The following is a 22718-nucleotide window of genomic DNA, read 5'->3' as shown; positions in this document are numbered from 1 at the left end:
CCTTCCAATACTGTCAGAAATAAATCCAACTAGAAGATAGATTGACAAGGATGAGATCAAGCAAGTTTATCCTTCGTAATTGGTTTGCTTGCCAAGTACCATAGGCCTGAATTTGCCATTGTCCTTCAAGATGGCACCACTGAGCCAATCTTAGCAATGGCCACTGAAATTTCCCCAGTCAGACCATCATCTCTCTTCTTGCCAACCTGCTTGAAGCTGTTCTACATGGAGCACTGACCTATCCGCTGAGAGCTGAGGGAGATGGGTGTTAATCATAGAATTATAGAAACCTTTCAGAGAAAAATACAGCACTTGGTTCTACTGTAGGCAACAGTTCATAGAATACTTTGCCCAGACTCTGCCTCATCTTTTCTTCCAGCATTAAATCTGTATTCTTGCAGTTCATGGAACCAACACAGATTAAAGAGGAGGAGGTGCTTGCTGCCTTAAAGCAAATAAGAGTGGATAAATCCCCAGGGCTGACAATTTATTTCCTTTGGAACTTGAGGGAGACTAGTGTAGAAATTGCAGGGGTTCTGGCAGAAAAATGTAAAATGTACTTAGCCACAGGTTTGGTGCTGGAGGATACTTCATGTTGTTTCGTTGTTTAAAAGTGAGCCTGACATCAGTAGTAGGTAATTTATTGGAAGGTGTTCTAAGAGATTAGATATTCAATTATTTGAATTACCATGGACTGATTAGGGATAGACAACATGGCTTTGTGCTTGGTAGGTCACGTATAACCAATCTTGTATAGTTTTTCCCAGGAGGTTACCAAGAAACGACGAAGAAAAGGCTGTGTATCTTGTCTACATGTACTTTCGTAAGGCCTTTTTCAAGGTCCCACATAGGAGGTTAGTCAGGAAAGTTCAGACGCTAGGTATGCATGATGAAGAAGTGAACTGGATTCAACAATAGCTGGATGGGTGAAGCCAGAGAGTAGTGGTGGATAATTGCTTCTCAGACTGAAGGCCTGTGACTAGTGTTGTGCCTCATAGATCAGCTCTGGGACCATTGAGATTTGTCATCTATATCAATGATCCGTATAATAATGTGGTAAATTGGATCAGCAAGTTTTCAGATTACACTAAGATTGGAGGCGTTGTGGCCAGCAAAGAAGGTTTTCAAAGCTTTCATAGGGATCTGGACCAGCTGAAAAAATGAGCTGAAAAATAGCAGATGGAATTTAATGCAGACAAGTATGAGGTGCTGCATTTTGGAAGGACAAACCAAGAAAGGACATACATGTAAAATGGTAGGGCTCTGAGGAGAGCAGTAGAACAGAGGGATCTGGGAATACAGATACATAATTCCCTGAAAGTGACGTCACAGGTAGATGGGGTTGTAAAGAGAGCTTTTGGCAATATTGGCCTTCATAAATCAAAGTAATGAGTAGGAGCTAGGATGTTATGGTAGAATTGCACAAGACATTGGTGAGGCCAAATGTGGAGTATTGTGTGCAGTTTTGGTGACCTAACTACAGGAAATATATCAATAAGATTGAAAGAGAGTGGAAAAGATTTACTCAGATGTTGCCTGGAATTCAGGAATGGAGTTACAGGGAAAGGTTAAACAGGTTAGGACTTTATTTCCTGGAGCATAGAACAATGAGGGAAGATTTCATAGAGATATTTAAAATTATGAGGAGTATACACAGAGTAAATGTAGGTAGGTTTTTTCACTGAGGGTAGGTGAGATACCAACTAGAAGATATGGGTTAAGGGTGAAAGGGGAAAGGTTTAGAGGGAACCTCTACATACAGAGAGTAGTGGCAGTGTGGAACAAATAGCCAGCTGAAGTGGTAATGCCGACTCAATTTTAATATTTAAGAACAATTTGGACAGGTATATGGATTGGAGGGGTATGGAAGGCTATGGTCAGCATGCAGATCAGTGACACTAGGGACAATAATAGTTCAGCATGGACTAGAAGGACTGAAGAGTCTGTTTCTGTGCTGTAAAGTTCTATTGTTCTAGGTTGCAGTTCTTCATGTCCAAGTTATGCTCAAGTATGACAAAGGTTTCTGTCTCCACCAGCCTCTCAGACATTGAGTTCAGGCCCTCTATTGGTATCCAGGTTCAGTTTATCAGGTCTATGCAAAGTAATCCACCTTGTCCCATTGTTTTGCCCTCCTCTAGCCTCATAGTCTTGCAAACAATCTCCTTTCAGATACTGATCTATTTCATTTCTTAAGAACTCAATTCTTTAAAAAAAACCTCTGAATTCATTTTTGATTCCTTTGCTAATAACCTCCTGTTAGTCATGACAGACCTGGTGCGCTGAAAGACCCAATCATGCACTGTACTGTTCCATGTCCTCCCTTGCAAGGGGAACGATTTCAGCTTTCCAGTCTATCCACAGTACTGAGGTCTCTCAACCCTGAAATACTTTTGTATCAATTGCCACTACACTGACTGCAAACTTTACACCCTTCCTAGAGTGCAGCACTCAAACAAGGTCATCCCTGTGTTTTTATACAGTGCCTTCAAAACTTCCTGACAAGGGGCCTCAGACCTGAAACATTAACTAATTTCTTTTTCCATTGACGGTGCTTCACTTACATCTTCCTTCTTTATTTTATGACTTCCTATGGCACTGTTTATAAAAATCTCAGACCCCACTGGCACCTTGAAACTGTCCCCCAAATGGTTCATCTATACCTTTGGAGCCTACACCAGTAAGCAACCTCCCCTCAAGTCCTTCATGATTAAATTGCATTTGCCAATCTGATTTTAATTTAAAGATACAGCACCTTAACAGGCCTTTTTTAACAGGCCCTTCCAAGCCACGAGCCTGCACCTACTAAAATATACCCCTGAGACCAATTAACCTACTAACCCTGTGCATCTTTGAAATGTGGCAGGAAACTGGAGTACACAGAGGAAACCCACGCGGGGCACAGGGAGAAAGTACAAACTCCATACAGACAGTGCCGAATTTGAACCCGGGTCACTGGCGCAGTTTTAGTGTTGTGCTAAACCTTTGCATAACTTCTTGCAATCTGAAAACTTTCTTCCTCACCATGTAAAGCATGGCCAAGTTTTGATCGTTTGCAAATTTCATCTAGCTGTCTATGTTCTGGTTGTTCGCAGAGAGAAAAGCTACTACCTGGTTTGTGCACTCCCTTAGCCCACGAGTCTGTACCGCCCAATTAATACCCAATTAACCTACATTTTGAGGTTACCAGAGCCCCCATGGAAAACCCACGCAGACAGAGGGAGAATGTACAAACTCCTTACAGACAGCTTGGGATTTGAACCTTAGTTCCGATCACTGGCACTGTAAAGGTGTTGCGCTAACTGGAACGGTAACCATGCTGCCCCAGCCTGGACAGAATATATTAGATGAATCAGTCTGGCTCTTTGGCTTTACAGTATGATGCCAATGTTCTGCCAAATCAGTTTTCGTCCAGTAGTTTTGATATAATGGATCATTGGCTTGGATTATTCAAGATTGTTATGGATCTAGAGTCGCCTTGACTGGAACAATTTAGGGCTGATTTCCATTACTGAAGGCCATTATTCAAACAAATAACGGGCTTCACAAATCAGTTTCATAGCATCATTATCTGAGTCTAGTTCTCTTTCTAAAAGAAGAACTGAATGTAACTACTGGACAAGTCTTTTGGAATTTAAACTATTCATTCTGGATTGTTATGTGTAGTTATTGGGCCAGGAATTTATGTCATTACCTAGTAGCATCGAAGAACAATAAATGTAAAAAGTGTGCTGGAGTATCAACGGGTAATAACATCCAACAGTCCAGAAAAACTGTCAGTCCAGTACCAAAGTCCCAAGAGTGCCAGAGTAGGAGAATTTTGCTGTTATTCAATTAGCTGAATTTTATTTCCCCAGAGCCATTAAAAGATTGGAGCTTGTATCCCTGTATTGTTAGTCTAGGCCTCCATGTCCAGCAATTGAACCATTGCAAGACTTCTTAAGAGATAGGGACTCAAGAATAATTTGCATGACAGGTAGCAAAAAGTAGGAATAAGTTATTGATTTTCAGACAATATCTAACAGAATGTCACTAGGGTCAAGGCTTGAACATTGATAATACTGGTCAATGAAGAGTTTTCTTCCTGAACATGTTTGGGTGTATTGTATGGATTTTAATTTGTTGATCATGAAAATCATCTTAAAATTTTCCTATCGCTTACCATTTTTTTTAGATATAACATTTTTGTTTACATTTGTTATCTGTTTACAGTTCTTTTATTTGTTTACATGTTTACACTGTGTACAGTTTATCTTTTGCTCTACCAATTAGTGGTCATTTTGCCGCGCCCACAGGGAAAAGGAATCATGTGAAGTCATGTATGTATTCTGACAATAAATCTAAAATCTGTCATATTTTAAGTCCACTTCAAGCAATCAAAACTATGAAGTGCAACATGTCACTGAAAATGCATTTTCTGCATTCACACTTGGACGTCTTTCCTACTGATCTTGGTGCATTCAGAGACAAACACGGTGAAAGGTTTCACCGGGACATTGCGACCATGGAAAAGCAGTATCAGGGCAAATGAAATCCAACAGTGCTGGCCGACTAGTGTTAGATACTAACACAATTGGCATCAGATACTGAGTACAAACGAAAACCAGCAGCGAAACAGCTTTAGGTTGGTTGAACTAATGCAATGTATCAGCATCATTATGCGATTAAATATATAAATTCAATCAAAGTTAATTTAATGTATCTCCAACTTCCTACATGATACAGCAAATCTGAAATTATCTTTGTGTCCAGTTTAAAGTTGCAGATCATAATCCCCAATTTTTTTTTGTCAGGAAGCAAACCTTTTGAAAAAGTTTGTTGTCCAGTGTTATTTTAAATCAGTGAATATATTAGAAGCTGTCCAGTTGTCTGAGTTTGTGGATGTGAAGATAGGTGTGAGGTGTGAGCAAAGCTGCAAAGGTTTGACATCAAAGCCCAAGTGGATGTTTGAGGATAATCATTTTTTTTCAAAAATGGAAATGTAGATTTTTACTACAGAAAGGAGAGATGGGTAAAGGTTGGTGTTTAGAAGGAGGTGGATGCCTTTGTAAGTTAACATACCAGCACTAGTCAGCAAATGGTATGTTAGCTTGTGATTAAGGGCATGAACAAGGAAGTCTTCTCATAGGACTGGTACTTTACCTATCACCGAGGGCTCCAGGTCCACGAAGACTGCACGAGGAACGCGCCTTCCCGCCCCTGTCTCACTGAAGAAGGTGCTGAAAGAGTCATCGACTCTGCTCGTTTGTTTGATGCTCAGCACATTCCCATCCGGTTGGATCCCGTGTTCCAGACAGTACAGCTCCCAGCATGCATTTCCAATCTGGACTCCGGCCTGTCCAACATGGATAGATATACACTCTCTCTGTGGTTGAAAGTGGGAACAATAATGAACAGAATACAAAAGGAGACAGTATGACGTAATTCCCCCCAATCAGCGTGTTTCACTATCCATTCTCTCACTACCTTCCCTTCAGCCAGCAGTCTTTGGCACTTTACCCACCTCCACACACACCCTCACCCATCCATTTTAATTATTATTGGTTGTCTTTCCTTGCCAGATCTCAAGGATTCATTGCTGCTTAACCCTTTGGATTCAGTGTCACTGTTTTCAGGGACTACCAACAAGCGCATATACTCTGTGTCCCCATTTTCTGGGACTAGTTTTATACCAGCTGGTTCGTACTGTAGTTTATCCATGGACCCAGTCTGGAGTATATATTATGAAAGATTAAAAATGGCTGGAGTCCAAGGGTTAAAGTAATCCAACTATCTTATCCACCCTATCCATGTGTGAAAGGGCAGTGCCTTCTCATATCGTTCACTGTGATTTCACAGTACATAACTGGCCATCACCTTTGATCCCACTGAGTAGCAGAGTATGCAGGGCAGATCTGACATACATGGAGTTGAGCAGATAACCTACAAGAGCACCTCCTCAGTGAGGCAAGTCAGAGCCAAAAATCCCATCAGCAACACCTGATCCCTCATTCGCATGCTGCATTTCAATCCCAGCCACCATTCTGTCATGAAAGCAGAAGTAGAGTTTATTAGGTGCAAAACCAAAAGGTAAATATTTTGTGCAGCTCCACACATTTGAATGAATAGGCCAAATGCAAATTCCTACAATTGACCTGAGGCTTAAAATGTGTAAAATTGATAAATGAACAAGATCTTGCAAAGGTACAATAAACCAGACCAAGCATGACTCTGCCTCTCTTTCAAAGAGACACACTAGGCAGCACTAGGCAGGGGAGGGATTGGACGTGGAAAGGCTAGATAATTGTGCAGATGACATAGAGAACTTGAGGGCAACAGTGTCGGTGGTAGAGAGAGGGCAGGGGCGTCAGGGGAGAGAGAGGGCAGGGGTGTCAGGGGAAGAGAGAGGGCAGGGAATGTCGGGGGGAGAGAGGCTGGGGATGTCGGGGAGAGAGAGAGGGTTGGGGTGTCGGGGGAGAGAGAGGGTAGGGGAGTCGGGGGGAGAGAGGGTAGGGGTGTTGGGGGAGAGAGGGTAGGGGTGTTGGGGGGAGAGAGGCTGGTGGCATCGGGGAGGGAGAGGGTAGGGGCGACGGGGAGAGAGAGAGGGTTGGGGTGTCGGGGGAGAGAGAGGGTAGGGGTGTCAGGGGGAGAGAGGGTAGGAGTGTTGGGGGAAGAGAGGGTAGGGGTGGCGTGGGGAGAGTGGGTACGGGTGTCGGGGAGAGGAGGTAGGGGTGTGGGGGAGACGGTAGGGGCGTCAGGGGAGAGAGAGGGTAGGGGCATCGGGGAGAGAGAGGGTAGGGGCGTTGGGGAGAGAGAGGGTAGGGGCGTCGGGGAGAGAGAGGGTAGGGGTGTCGGGATGAGAGTGGGTAGGAGTGTCGGGGAGAGTGGGTAGGGGTTTCGGGGAAGAGTGGGTAGGGATGTCAGGAGGGGGAGAGTGGGTAGGGGTGTCAGGAGGAGGAGAATGGGTAGGGACGTCGGGGGAGAGAAGGTAGGGCCGTCGGGGGGGGGGAGGGTAGGGGTGTTGGGGGAGAGAGAGAGGGTAGGGGTGTCGGGGGAGAGAGAGAGTAGGGGTGTCGGGGGAGAGAGAGGGTAGGTGTGTTAGGGAGAGAGAGTGTAGGGGTGTCAGGGGAGAGAGAGAGTAGGGGTGTCGGGGGAGAGAGAGAGTAGGGGTGTCAGGGGAGAGAGAGGGTAGAGATGTCGGGGGTGAGAGAGGGTAGGGGTGTCGGGGGAGAGATGGTCGGGGAGAGAGCAGGTAGGGTGACAGGGGGGAGAGAGAGGGTAGGGATGTCGGGGGGAAGAGAGGGTAGGGGTGGCGTGGGGAGAGTGGGTACGGGTGTCGGGGAGAGTAGATAGGGGTGTGGGGGAGACAGGGTAGGGGCGTCGGGGGAGAGAGTGGGTAGGGGTTTCGGGGAGAGAGAGGGTAGGGGCGTTGGGGAGAGAGAGGGTAGGGGCGTCGGGGAGAGAGAGGGTAGGGGTGTCGGGATGAGAGTGGGTAGGAGTGTCGGGGAGAGTGGGTAGGGATTTCAGGGAAGAGTGGGTAGGGATGTCAGAAGGGGGAGAGTGGGTAGGGGTGCCAGGAGGAGGAGAATGGGTAGGGACATTGGGGGAGAGAAGGTAGGGCCGTTGGGGGGGAGAGGGTAGGGGCGTCGGGGGAGAGAGAGAGGGTAGGGGTGTTGGGGGGAGAGAGAGAGTAGGGGTGTCGGGGGAGAGAGAGGGTAGATGTGTTAGGGGGAGAGAGTGTAGGGGTGTCAGGGGAGAGAGAGGGTAGGGATGTCGAGGGAGAGAGAGGGTAGGGGTGTCGGGGAGAGATGGTAAGGGTGTCGGGGAGAGAGCAGGTAGGGTGTCGGGGGGAGAGAGAGGGTAGGGATGTCGGGGGGGAGAGAGAGGTTAGGGGTGTCGGGGGGAGAGAGTGGGTAGGGGTGTCGGGGGAGAGGGTAGGGGTTTCGGGGGGGAGAGAGAGAGTATTGGGGCATCAGAGGGAGAGAGAGGGTAGGGGCGTCGGGGAGAGAGGGTATGGGCGTCAGGGGAGAGAGAGGGTAGAGGCATCGGGGAGAGAGAGAGGGTAGGGGTGTGGGGGGAGAGGGTAGGTGCATTGGGGAAAGAGAGGGTAGGGGTGAGGGATGTCGGGTAGAGAGAGGGTAGGGGTGTCAGGGAAGAGAGAGGGTAAGGGTGTCGGGGGAGAGTGGGTAGGGTTGTGGGGGGGGAGAGGGTAGAGGCGTTGTGGAGAGAGAGGGTAGGGGCGTTGAGGAGTGAGAAGGTAGGGGTGTCAGGAGGGGGAAAGTGACTAGGGGTGTTTCCAGTATTTCTTTTTATTTCAATTCTAGTATCCTTTTTTTTAATTCAGCATTTTTGGCACTATTGGGTTTTGCGTTGTATTTGACATATTCTATTTTTTTTCCGATAGACCCACAGTTGTTGTTAACAAGCCCTAACACAACCTGGGAATGGAAAGCAGTCCAACCAGTTGTGCTTGCCATTTTTATCCATAAATACCCCAAAGGCAAATACTGTTAACCCCTTCTCTATGCGCATTCACTCACCTATGAGCCCTCGACAAAGACCCACGGGATTTCTTCCTCGACAGTGATTTCACTGTCTTAATCATCGGGTCTTGTGGAGAGGAGGGTACATCCCCAATGCAGATACAAATAACACGGAGTGGGAGAGGATTCAAGCCAAAAGTGGGGCTGCAAGGATCCTTGTCGCTCACGCTTTCCAGGGGAAAGGAAAACTCTTTACTGTCCTCGGTAGGTCAGGAAAACTTTCCACACACCCACCACTCCAATCTCTTTCCGGCGGGTGCATCCCTCACTTTCTCTGGCCCCCTCCCAAAGTCTCTAGCGGCAGGGACCTTATTTCACATGCGACTCCCTCCCCGGCAGTGGGTCAAGCACCAGGGACGGAGAGCTGGTACTTGAAAGGTGTGGGATCTTAACCACAGAGTCCGATACATCCACTCTGACCACTACTCACCATGATGATCCGGCAAGGGGTCTTGTCCTCTCAAACCTCAGATACGCCGCCACTCCTCCCTAATTCACCAAGAGCCCGGGTGGGGCTTCCAAACGATCCGATCTCGGTCATTGGGCAGAAGGCGGAGCTCCAACACTTAAGCAACTTCTTCCATCTCAAACTTTTCCCAGCCACAATTCGTCGTAGTTTCTCCCTCTACCTTTCTCTCCATCTCCACCCATCCCCGCTTCTTTCCTCCTTTATTTTGTAATTTCACTTTTTAAAATTTTACTCATGAGGGTTCCAATCCGAAACGTTGGCGCACCATTCCTCCCCACGGATGCCGTCTGACCTCTTCCAGTAATTCTCCGTCTGCTGAAGATTACAACGTCTGTAGGTTTCTCTATCATGTATAGTTACAGGGAAGGGGAAGCACGATGTTACGAACCGAGAGGACCCCAAAATCCAGCAGCAATAGATATTCACCAAGACAAATGGTTACTTAAACAAAAGTTGCTTTTAATGATCTTTAAACATGAAAACAGAATCATACTTTAACTTATCACTCTTAACTAACCTAACTTAACCCCCTTCTAATTCCAAGCACAAGTGTATGTAATGTATGTGTAAGTTCAGAAAAGTTCTTTGATTCGCAGTCCAACCTTACTTCTCACTCCTCCAAGTTCACTGGTTGCAGGCAATTCTTATACTATGCAGATAATTTAACATTTATGTATTTCACCAGGCTTTGGTGCTTGAAAGGTAAATAATTACTGCTCAGGAAGGTTCTTGTCGGTTTTCAGAGAGATTTATTGTTCGCTGGACATGATTGTAACAAAATGTAATTATGGAATAAAGTATATTTGATGGATAATTTTAAAAAAGGGAAATTAGGATGGTCATTGCATACAGAGCATAAATACATTGCCAAACGGTCACGAAGTGGGCACTTGGTCTTACAATGTAGAGTTGACCCATCGGGAGCACAGAATGCAGTGGACAAAGTTGGAGGAGGTGCATGTAAATCTTGGCCTCACCTGGTCCCTCGACATTGGTTATGGAGAAGCTATAAGAGCGTGTGGCACCCTCTGCGATTGCAGGGAAGTGACGGGGGTCAGAGAGGTAGGGAGGGATTGAATGGTCAAGGGAGGGGATTCCTGCTGAAGACAGAAATGGGTAGAGGTGATTGGTGATAGGCTCTCATTGCAGCTGGCAGAAATGAAGGATGATGTGCTGGATTCAGAGGGTTGAGTGAAAGGCGAGAACTGGGGAAGAGGTGTAATCCAGTGAATTTACAGCAAATGTCAGAAAATTTTCCAAGTAAATGTGAGTGGGTTAAAAGTTAATAGTGAATGCTGATGTTGGGATCTCATTGCAGCTGGCAGAATTAATGAAAGATGATTAATGAAAGATGGATTTGGAGGGTAATGGTGAAAGGCAAGAACTAGGAGAGCTCTACCTCTTTTCTGTTGGACTGACAATTTTGGGAATGGCTGTGTCCATGCGGGCTTTTTGAACAGCTTGTTGATGACCCTACTAGGGGAATGGCTGCACTGGATACGGTGTTGTGTAATGCACCAGAAGTGATTAAAGAGTTTAGGGTAAAGGAACCCAGGGGGCAGTGATCACAATGTCACCATTCAATTTGAAATTTAATAAGGAAAAACAAAAGTCAGTTGTGTTGGTATTTCAATGGAATTACACAGGCATGAGAGAGGAACTGGCCAAAGTGGATTGGAAGGGGGGATGGCAGGGCAGCAATGCTGGAAGTTCCTGAGAGAAATGAGGAAGGTGCAGGATTGATACATTCCAAAAAAAGGGAAATGTTCAAATGTAAAAATGCCACAACCAGTTGACAAGGGAAGTCAAAGCCAATGCAAAAGAAAAAGAAAAAGAGAGGGAAAACAAGGAAGCAAAAATTAGTGGGAAGAGAGAGGAATGGGACGTTTTAAAAAACTTGTAGGCAACTAAAAAACTCATGAGGGAAAAAAAAGTATGAAAGTAGTCTAGCAAATAATATCAGAGGATACAAAATTCAAGTATATAAAGAGTAAAATAAGGTAGATATAGAACCACTAGAAAATAACACTGGAGAAATAATAATGGGAGACTAAGGAGATGAGAAAGGAGCTAAATGAGTATTTTGCATCAGTCTTCACTGTGGAAGATGTTAGTAGTGTGCCAGATGTCCAGGGGTATCAGGAAAAGGAAATGAGTGCAGTTACTGTTACAAGGGAGAAGGTGTTCAGAAAGTGAAGGATGTCTCCCAGACCAGGTAGATTTTACCCTCAGGTTCTGAAATTGTGGAGGCATTGGTAATGATCTTTCAGGAATCAATACATTTTGGCATGGTTCCAGAGGAGTGGAAAATTGCAAATGTTACTCCACTATTCAAGAAGGGAGGGAGGCAGCAAGGGAAATTATAGATTGGTTGCCCTGACATCAGGGGTTGAGAAGATATTGGAGCTGATTGTCAAGGGTGAGGTTATGTAATACTTGGAGGCATGTGACAAAATAGCCCAAAGCCATCATGGTTTCCTTAAGGGAATATCTTGCATAACAATAGGCCAGATCAAGGAGAGATAGTGGATGTGTGTATTTGAATTTTCAGAAGGTTTTTGACAAGGTGTCATACATGAAGCTACTTAACAAGAGCCCATGGTATAACTGGTATGGGTAGCACAATGGCTGCTTGGCAGGAAGCAGAGTCAGAATACAGGGTTCATATTCTGGTTGGCTGTCAGTTGCTAGTGGTGCTCCACAGGGGTCGATGTTAGGGCTACCTTTTTTTGTTGTATATCAATAATTTAGGTTATGGGATGAATCGCTTTGTTGCCAAGTTTGCAGATGATATGAAGCTAGGTGGAGGAGCAGCTAGTGTTGAGGAAGAAGGGAGGCTGCAGAAGGACTTGGAAGAATGGACAGAGAAGTGAAAAATGAAATACATTGTTGATAAGTGCAGGGTGATGAACTTTGCTTAAAGAAATAAAAGTGCAGACTATTTTATAAATGGTGAGAACATTGAAAATTCCCAGATACAAAGGAACTTGGGAGTTCTCATGCAGAATACCTCAAAGGTGATCTTGCAGATAAGCTGGTGGTCGTTGGTGGTGAAGGAGGTTAAATGCATTGCTGGCATTCATTTCAAGAGACATAGAATATATGAGCAGGGATGTGATCTTGAGGATTTATAAGGGGCACTGGTGAGAGCTCACTTGGGAGTATTGTGCTGATCTTAGAGACGATTCAGAGGAGGTTCACAACGAAAAGGTAATTATATGAGGAAGGCAGGCTCTTGGCCTACATTGGAATTTAGGAGAATGAGGGAAGAACTCATGGAAACATTTTGCATGTTGAAAGGCATGGACAGAATAGATGCAGAAAAGTTGTTTCCCATGGTGAGATAATCCAAGACAAAGGGTCACAATTTTTTTTAAATTATTTTTTTAATTTTCACACTATGAAAATATGTACAAACATTTCTCATTAAATTTACACAGTGGTCTTTTCTTCCCCTATCCCTCCCTCCCCCCTACCCACCCCCCTCCAAAACCCATAAATATTCAACATATACAATACATTAAAACCATAAAACAATATCTTCACACAAAGGAAAATAAACAAGAAAAATGCATCATCTATTTATTACACACTGAATGTCTCTCTGATATGTTCCATGAATGGTTCCCAAATTTGTTCAAACATTGTGACTTTATTTTTTAAATTATATGTTATTTTTTTTCCAGTGGAATACATTTATTCATTTCCATGTACCATTGCTGTATTCTCCGGCTCTCTTCCATTTTCCAAGTTGACATTATATATTTTTTTGCTATCGCTAAGGCTATCATCATGAATTTTTTTTGCACATTTTTGCAATTTGAGGCCTAATTCTTTACTTTTTATGTTACTTAAAATAAATAACTCTGTTTTTTTTGGTATGTTATTTTTGTAATTTTATTTAGTATCTGATTTAATTCTTCCCAAAACGTATTCACTTTCGTACATGCCCAAGTTGCATGTAATGTTGTTCCCATTTCCTTCTTGCAACAAAAACATCTATCTGATAATGTTGAATCCCATTCTTTTAATTTTTGAGGAGTGATATATACCCTGTGTAACCAATTATACTGTATCATGTGTAACCTTGTGTTTATTGTATTCTTCATAGTTCCAGAACATAACTTTTCCCATATTTCATTTTTTATCTTTGTGCTTAGATCCTTTTCCCACTTCTGCTTAGGTTTATAGTGTAGCAGCAGCTACTCTGCTCCTGCAATAACACAACCAACCAAACGGGTTGAGCTCAGTGAGCAGACTAGCTGATTGCAGGCTGCTCGGCTGCACTTATACTCCCAGCCCGGACCTGGCTGAGAACCGTGCTGGAGGGTGCTGACGTCACCTGGGCGTTATGTGGTTCCCCATTGGCGCCATTTTAGCTGGCTGCCCCGCCACGTGGCTTACAAGCAGGGCTGGTTTGCCTGCCTCATGGTGATCCGCCACACAGCCCTCCCAGAACCCGTGCCAATGTCCTTTTGTGCCAGGTGGCCTCGCTTGTTGGGCTGGGCATCGACCACGGGCTCAGTGGGATCGAGGTTTCAGTCTGTCCATGGTAAACAGCTCCCACCTGCCGCCCATGTCCAACGTGAATGTTGAGCTGGAACGCTGTACAACCCTGGATGGCCCCTCGTACAGTTGCTGCAGCGGTGCTGCGGTCGGGCCCCGCCGAACGAAAACATACTCCGCGGAAAGCAGTTCATCGGGAACGTGAGATGGGTGGGTGCCATGCCTGGGTGGCAGTGGGGGTTCGAAGGAGTCCAAGTGTGCCCTGAGGTGAGGGAGTAGCTCGTGCAGCCACCACTGGGGATTGTGAGGTGTGTTGATAAACTCACCAGGTAGTGCCAGCAGCGCACTGTAGACCAGCTCAGCTGATGATGCCTGCAGATCTTCCTTGGGAGTGAAGCGGATGCCCAGGAGCACCCAAGGCAGTTCATCCATCCAGTCGGGACCAGTGAGCCGGGCCATGAGCGCCGACTTAAGGTGGCGGTGCAGACGTTCGATCAGTCCATTGGCCTGTGGGTGGTAGGACGTGGTGCAGTGTAGATGGATCCCCAACCTGTTGGCAAGTTGTGCCCAGAACGCAGATGTGAACTGGGCGCCGCGATCGCTGGTGAGGTGAGCCGGGATGCCGAACCAGGCATCCCAACCATGCAACAGTCAGTGGAGACATCTGGATCGCCTTGGGCCAGCAAGTGGTGTGGTCCACCACCGTAAACAGGTAACGGTTGCCCCGGGAAATGGGTAAGGGCCTGAAGATGTCCACGTGAATGTGGCTGAATCATTCCTGAACATGCTCGAACTCCTGTACGGGCGTCCTGATGTGCCTGTGCACCTTGGACGTCTGCCAATGGGTGCATGTCCTGGCCCAGCCCGCGATCTGCTTCCACAGCCCATGCCATACGAACCGTTCTGCCACCATCCGGACCGTGGACCTGATGGATGGATGCGAAAGGTCGTGGATGTGATGGAAGACCTGCCTGCGCCACTGCTGGGGAAATCACTGGCCATGGGGTGCCAAAGGAGATATCGCACAGGATGGTGCATTCGCCGCTCGGAGTCGGAGGGGTCTCGGAACCGCTGCCCGGTACTGGCGGTCTTGAAGGCCCTCCTCCTCATCCACTTCCTGGTCCCGGGCAAGCTGGTCGAAGTAGAGGCTGGGCGTCAGCGCGCAGATGGCCAGTCGCGAGAGTGCATCGGCAACTACATTGTCCTGCCCCCTGCCGAATGTCGGTGGTAAACTCCAACACGAAGGAGAGGTGACGCTGCTGGCAGGCTGACCAGGGATTCTTTGGCATCGCAAGCACCTGGGTGAGGGGTTTGTGGTCTGTGAAAATGGTAAAAGTCCTCCCCTCCAAAAAATAGCGGAAATGCCGCACTGCCAGGTACATGCCCAGTAACTTGCGGTCAAAGGCACTATATTTGTGTTCCGGCGGGCGGCTGAAGAATGCCAGCGGCTTCCAATGTCCATTCACCTGCTGCTCCAGGACGGCACTGATGGTTGTGGCAGAGGCATTGACAGAGAGTGCCATATGCAGGTCGGTGTGCGGGTGGACGAGCATGGCGGCCTCGAATGCGGTGTAGGCTGCTGGGTTCCAAGTGAGCGTCTTGTGCTTGGCTGCAATGAAGGCGAACAGCGGCTGCATGATGCGCACAGCTCCCGGGATGAAGCGGTTGTAAAAGTTGACCATACCCACGAACTCCTGCAGCCCCTTGAGGCTGTCTGGGTGTGAGAATTCCCTGATAGCGGTGACCATCGCAGCGGCGGGCGTGGCTCCTTTGGCCACGATGGTATGGCCCAGGAACTGCATGGACTCTTTTCCGAACTGGCACTTGGCCAGGTTGACGGTAAGGCCAAAGTAGGCCAGCCGGGAGAAAAGAGCATGTAGGTGGGCCTTGTGTTGCGCCTGGTCCTTGCTGGCGACAAGGATGTTGTCTAAATAAATTAAGACAAAATCCAAGTCCCTTCCCAAAGAGTCTATGAGGTGTTGGAAGGTCTGAGTGGCGTTCTTGAGCCAGAACGGCATGTGCAGGAATTCGAACAAGCCAAAAGGGGTGATAATGGCCATCTTGGGTATGTCCTCAGGGTGCACCAGGATCTGATGATACCCACGCACCAGGTGAACCTTGGAGAAGATCCTCGCGCCATGCAGGTTGGTCCAGGGCAGCGACCACATGGTAGAATTTGGTGGTGTCGGATGAAATCTGGCGGAGGTGAAAGTGGGCATCCGCGAAGCTTAATCAGGTCTCCGGCTCCTGAACCCAGAATTCAGGCAGCTTTACGGCTATAGTGCTGATCCCAGGCTCGCTCATGATGGGTTCAAAGACGTATGAACCAGTCAAGGTCACCAATTGTTATGGCGGCTACACTGCTCCTGCAACAACACAAAAAACCAGACGAGTTGAGCTCAGTGAGCAGACAAGTTGATTGCAGGCTGCTGGGCTGCATTTATACTCCCAGCCCGGATCTGGCTGAGAACAGTGCTGGAGGGCGCTGACGTCACCTGGGAGCCCTGTGCTGGAAGGAAGGGAAACACCAGATGGCGCCATTTTGGCTGGCTACCCCGCTGCGTGGCTTACAAACGGTGCCATTTGCATGCCATGTGGTGAGCTGCCACAATAGTTTATTTCATTTTCCTTATCTTACAGCTTAATGTACATGTTGGTTATAAATCTTTTTATTATCATCGTGTCTGTAATCACATATTCAAAGCTGCTTCCTTCAAGTAATCTCAAGCTGTTACCCAATTTATCCTTTAAATAAGCTTTCAATAGATGATATGCAAATATTGTACCATGAGTTATTCCATATTTGCATTTCAATTGTTCAAATGTTATTAAATTATTTCCCAAAAATTGATTCCTTTTCTCTCCCATTCTCTAAAGGAAAGGTTGTCTATTGTAAAAGAGATTAGTGGATTTTGCATCAATAATAATTTTGATATTTGATAATTAGTTTTTTTTCCTTTCTAAGTGGATCTTCTTCCATGTATTAAGTAAATGATGCAGTACTGGTGAGTTTTTATATTGCACCAGCTTTTCATCCCACTTATAACGTATATGTTCTGGTACCTTTTCCCTTATTTTATCTAGTTCTATCTTACTCCAGTCTGGTAAAAAATCTGATAAATACCTTAATTGTGGGGCTCAAAAATAATTTCTAAAATTTGGTAACTGCAAACCACCTTGATTATACCTCTCTGCTAATTTATCTAATGCTACCCATGGATTCCTCCCTTTCCACAAGAATTTCCTTATTATTCTCTCTAGTTCCTTAAAGAATTTTTCTGTTAAAGGAATTGGTAATGTTTGAAATAAGTATTGTATCCTTGGGAACACGTTCATTTTAATGCAGTTTACCCTCCCTATCAACATTAGCGGTAATTCTTTCCAATGTTCTAAATCTTCCTGCAATTTCTTTATTAGCGGCTGATAATTTAGTTTGTACAAGTTGCTTAAGTTATTATATAACCTGATACCTAGGTATCGGATTGCTTGTGCTTGCCATTTAAATGGTGATTCTTTTTTAAATTCTGTATAATCCGCATTACTCATTGGCATCACTTCACTTTTCTTTGCATTAATCTTGTACCCTTCCCCATCTTTGGTATTACTGTAATTATTGCTGTCTTACATGAATCTGGCAAGTTTTGTATTTCTTCTATCTGGTTCATTACTTCCAGGAGAGGATGAACTAATAACTCTTTAAATGTTTTATAAAATTCTTTTGGAAATCCATCCTCTCCTGGTGTTTTATTGCTTGTCAGCTTTTTAAATATATCCTGTACTTCCTCTATTTCAAATGGTTTTATTAGTTTGTTTTGTTCCTCTTCTTGCAATTTTGGCAGTTGAATTTTAGCTAAAAATTCCTCTATTTATCATCTTTCCCCTCGTTCTCAGTTTGATACAATTGTTCATAAAATTCCTTAAAATTTTCATTAATCTCTGTTGGATTATATGTAATTTGTTTGTCCTTTTTCCTTGATGCCAGTATTGTTCTTTTAGCTTGTTCTGTTTTAAGTTGCCCGGCTAATATTTTAAGTGTTTTTTTCTCCCAGTTCGTAATACTTTTGCCTTATTTTCATTATGTTCTTCTCCACCTTGTACATTTGTAATGATTCATATTTAATTTTTTTTCCACCAAATCTCTCCTTTTCGTTATATTATCCCTTTTTTCTAATTCATTTTCTGTAATTACTCCCTTTCCAACTGCTCTATTTCCCGATTGAAATCCTTTTTCATCTTAGTCACATAACTTATCTGCCCTCTAATGAAGGCTTTCATTGCGTCCCATAATATAAATTTGTCTTTCACTGATCCTGTGTTTATTTCAAAATATGTTTTAATTTGGAGTTCAATAAACTCTCCATATTCCTGTCTTTTAAATAGCATGGAGTTTAACCTCCATCTATATGTTCTTGGTGGGATGTCCTCCAGTTCTATTGCTAATAATAGAGGTGACTGATCTGATAGTAGTCTAGCTTTATACTGCCCGGACCGGGGCCGAGGCCGCCACTGCTTTCCCTATGCCTGGACTGGGACCGCCGCCTCCTACTTTCTGTCCGGACCGGGGCCTCTGCCTGCCTCACTTTATCAAGCCTGCAGTTGACGTGGACATTTATCCCTCCATAAATCTTCATCCGCGAAGCCAAGCCAAAGAAGAGTCTAGCTTTATACTCAGTTTTCCTAACTCTCCCGTGAATATGGGCTGACAACCAAAGCATATCAATCCTTGAGTAAGTTTGGTGCCTACTCGAATAATGTGAAAATTCCTTCTCTCTTGGGTGTTGCCTCCTCCATATATCCATAAGTTTAATTTCCTGCATTGATTTAACCATAAATTTGGCTATTTTATTCTTTTTACTTGTCTTTTGTCTAGTTTTATCCAAATTAAGGTTAAAATCCTCTCCTATCAATACATTTTCTTGTGTGTCTGCAATCTTCAAAAAAATATCCTGCATAAAATTTTGATCCCCCTCGTTAGGCGCATATATATTTAGCAAATTCCAAAATTCTGAGTATATCTGACACTTTATCATTGCATACCTCCCTACCGGATCTATTATTTCCTCCTCTATTTTGATTGGTACATTTTTGTTAACTAGTTTGGCTACACCTCTAGCTTTTGAATTATAGGATGCTGCCGTTACGTGTCCTACAGTCTCTCTTTAGTTTGTTATGTTCTGCTTCAGTTAGATGTGTTTCTTGCACAAATGCTATATCTATTTTTTCCCCTCTTCAATACATTTAGTATTGGTTATATATTCCATTAATGTTTATAGTCAGTTAGTTCAAAATGGCCATCTTACATCTTGCATACACCTCTTTTCCACCTCTTCGCCACCTCCATTCCCCATTTCCCCCATTTTCATCTTAGTTTTCTCTTATTATACTTAATGTATGACAACACATTTAAGACATGAAGTTCCCCCGCAGTTCCCACGTCCACTAATACCTTAACCTCAAAAATTCCCCCCTCTCTGAGTTGCCCCATATCCCTTGCCAGGCAACCACAACTCCCCTTTTCATTTGGATTGTAATCTTGTTTGCAGCATCAACTGATTTTGCAGTGACGGTTATTCCCCCTTTGCCCAGCCCTCTCCAGAAAACACTTTTTCTAAAAAAAACATATCACAAAGCTCTCTCTCCTTGTTTTCCCCCTTACTCCTTTCCTTTCTCTTTTCCCTCTTTAGTTCTTTACATATATTGTTTTTACATCTTTATATATACTTTATCGCCATTCTTCATTCTTGTTACATCTCTTCTCCTGTCCTGCAAACGTTCTGCAAATTCTTGCGCTTTCTCTGGATCCGAGGACAGTCTGTTTGGCTCCCCTGGTATAAATATTTTAAGCATGGCTGGATGTATTAACATGAATTTGTAACCTTTTTTCCATCAAGTTGATTTCACTGTATTAAATTCCTTCCTCCTCTTTAAGAGTTCAAAACTTATATCTGGGTACAAAAATATTTTTTGACCTTTGTATTTCAATGGTTTATTGTCTTCTCTAACTTTATTCCTTGCCTGTTTCAGTATATTTTCTCTTGTGTATCTCAAAAATTTTACTAAGATGGATCTTGGTTTTTGATGTGCCTGTGGTTTCAGAGCTAATCTTCAGTGTGCCCTTTCTATTTCCATTTCTTCCTGCATTTCTGTCATTCTCAGGACCTTCGGGATCCATCCTTTTATAAATTCCTTCATGTCTGTGCCTTCTTCACCCTCCTTCAGGCCCACTATTTTTATATTGTTTTGCCTACTATAATTTTCCAACATATCAATTTTCTGAGATAACAACTCTTGTGTCTCTTTAATTTTTTTGTCACTTTCTTCCAATTTTTCTCTTAAGTCATTTACTTCAGTTTCTACAGCCGTTTCCCACTCTTCCACATTCTCTACTCTTTTCCCTATTTCTTTCATTACCAGTTCTAACCTTTGTATTTTATCTTTTCTTTTCATTTTCCTTTTAATTGCATTAAAATCTAATGATAATCATTCTTTTAGTGATCTCATTTGTTCTTTAAGAAAGACTTTATCTATATTCTGTTCATCTGTTTTACCTTTTATTTCTCTCTCCATCAGTGTTACCTTCTATTTATCTGTGAGAATCTTGGTCTTCTTCTCTTCTTTGTATCTGTGTCTCTTGTTTTTCCTGATGACCTGCTTGTATCTCTTTGTCAGGCCTCTTGTTGCTGGTCCTCCCCTCCTGGGCTGCTCGTCTGTTGTGCTTCCTGATGTTGGTCTTCTTGACAGTCATTCCTCCGTCTATCTCCATCTGTTTCGTCGCTCCCTCTTCTGCTGCCTTCCTCATCCTCCAGCTGAGTGCCCTGGTGTTGGCCGTCCCTCAGCTGTTCTCTCTGTGGCAGCCCGCTGACAAAAGGTCACATCTTCAGGATTGAATGAATCCACAGAACAGAGAGGTGGAGAAATTTCTATAGACGGACAGTGGTAAATCTGTGTAATACGTTGCCAAGTCATTGGGTTGATTTAAGATAGAGAATAATAGACTCTTAATTAGCCAGGGCATCAAGTTATGGGGAGAAGGCCAAGGATTGGGTCCAAGTGGGAGAATGGACCAGCTCATGATTGAATGGTGGGGCAGATGCGATGGGCTTATTAATGGTTATGCCTGATGGGATGTGATCAGTGTCTCTGAACAGAATGCTTCCGTCGCAGTGTACCATGGCTTGTGGTGTGGGGCCACACTGACCTGAGATAAACCCTTTATCTCAGATCTTCAAATAATATTAATGTAGTTTGCTGCATTACTGAATTGTCAAATTTTACCCAATAAAGTTTGTCTGGTCTGAAATCCATGTCAACTCCTTCCATTTGCTTTCCCTTCAGGTGCTTGGTAATATTGCAAATTCTAGTTTTGCTCTTTGGCACATGAAATAATTGATATATCAGTGATTTAGTTAAGACTGAAACAGATTTTCTAAGTTTATCTTCCTGAAGTTTCCAGCTGTTTATTTTGCTGCTTTACCTAGTTTAAACACTACTTTATCCAAACCAGTCCTTTGAAATTTCCTTGTGTTCTAAAATTTGTTAGAATGGTGCATGTTAAATTCCATTTTTTTAATAAATTGTTCCATTGCACAATATCAAATCATTTGTGGATAATTAACATCGTCCAGTTCATCTGTGTTAGTACAAATCTGCTTCCAACAGATTGGAAGGTAGCAAATATGATCTCACTTAGAGGGAGATGAAAAATATGAGACTAGAAAGGGTTTCAACCTCAAACATTAACCTGCTGCTCTTTCCACTGATGCTGCCTGATTTAAGTGTTTTTTTAAAAAAGTTATTTTCTGTTTTTATTTCTGAATGACAGTTTGCCTGGGATCAGTTGTAGGAAATTGCTGAAATCTATTACTGTAGGAGTGGGTAGAGTCAACATGGCATTATGAGGAAAATCCTTCAGACAGAACACTGTTCAATGAGTTGTGACTCACAGAATAAATTATGAAAACCTGTGGGTGTGGTGTCTTTGGATTTTCAAGAAGGTGTTCAATAATGTGCTGCAAAAGTGATTATTGAATGGAATTCGAGCACCTGCTAATCCACACCCAGGAAGCACTGGTGTGGATGTAAGATTAGTTGAAGGACAGAACTGTGGTTCATCTTTGAATTGGGTTTCTGTAATTAGTGGGGTGTTGCAGGGATCAAGTACTGAGGACAAGCGACAAACAAATGTAATATATTTTGTACTGATAATACAAGACCAAGTATCAAAATTAGCTGTGAGGAGCAGACAGAGGGTTCACAGGAATATATCTTCAATTTAGAAGTGATCTCATTGAAACAAACAAATTACATGGTTAGATACAGAAATAACAATTCCTCTAGCTGAGGTGTCTAGAGCCATGAGGCACAGCTTAAAAATAAAGGGGAAGCAATTCAGGATTCAACAAGAAAGAATTTCTTCAACCAAAAATGGTAGTGAGTCTTTGGAATTCTACCTTTTATTTCTCTGTCCAACAGTTTTACCATCAGCCTGTTTAAGACAGACTGAGAATTCTTGATTGAGTAAATATTAAGCACCAGTGCAGAAAAATGAGGAGGTAAAATATCAATATAAGGTTTTGTGTCCAGACAATTTGCAAACCCAATTTACATCAGCAAATCTGGCTAAAGCACACTTAATCCCCTCATCTAGGTTATTAATATGGATTGTAAACAGTTGATTCCAGAACAGGTTTCAGTTGCTTATCAAGTTCTAAAGATTCTGACAGTTTTAGGACAGTGAGCCAATCCCTAATCCATGGCAATGTTACTCCCAAAACTGTGAAGTCTTTCAACTAGCACTTTAACAAATGCCTTCTGGAAATCCATCCTCAAAGAACTCCAGCAAATTTGTCAAGCAACTTTTTTTTCCCAAAAAACCATAATACCCTGACTTGTTTCCTGTTTCTCTAAATGCCCTCTAGCTCCTCAAATTCTCCCATTTTTCCAGACTGTGATGTAGAATCTCCTGTCTTCTGCCCTCTCCATTACAATTTTTGGTTTGCCCATTTCCTCAGCCCTCCAGAATCAGGGAATTTTGGTGATTACAACCCATGCAATGAACTTTCGCTGTATTCACTTTAGGATCACTATTTGCCCTCCTGCTAGATCATTTTAAGACAACCTCCCTAAAATACCTGGACTATCTCTTATTTGAATGCTTTTTAGTACTTTCTATTACAAATATCAATACAAAATAACTATGTAGAATATGTGCAAATTCTTAACTC

The 22718-nt window shown here is 43.8% G+C and overlaps 1 protein-coding gene across 2 annotated transcripts in view; it reads right to left on the bottom strand.

The window, feature by feature from the left end:
• The window catches only part of LOC138764874 (tubulin alpha chain-like), a 28974-nt gene extending 19916 nt beyond the window's left edge, over positions 1 to 9058 (bottom strand). Inside the window, exons 1-3 of one of the 2 annotated variants that reach the window (XM_069941292.1) lie at positions 8950 to 9053; positions 5854 to 6020; positions 5140 to 5362 (exon numbers count right to left, since the gene is read on the bottom strand). In XM_069941292.1, coding sequence (XP_069797393.1) covers positions 5140 to 5362; positions 5854 to 5898 — 268 coding nt within the window. In that variant the 5' untranslated portion in view covers positions 5899 to 6020; positions 8950 to 9053. Of the gene's footprint in view, positions 1 to 5139; positions 5363 to 5853; positions 6021 to 8949 lie in introns of both variants that reach the window. The other variant, XM_069941293.1, reaches the window with a different exon arrangement.
• Between the last annotated feature and the right edge of the window lie 13660 nt (positions 9059 to 22718).

The sequence above is a fragment of the Narcine bancroftii genome, chromosome 5, assembly GCF_036971445.1.
Source record: "Narcine bancroftii isolate sNarBan1 chromosome 5, sNarBan1.hap1, whole genome shotgun sequence".
NCBI classification, from domain to species: domain Eukaryota; kingdom Metazoa; phylum Chordata; class Chondrichthyes; order Torpediniformes; family Narcinidae; genus Narcine; species Narcine bancroftii.
Note: the sequence above shows the minus strand (reverse complement) of the source record. Positions and strands in the feature narration are given on the sequence as shown.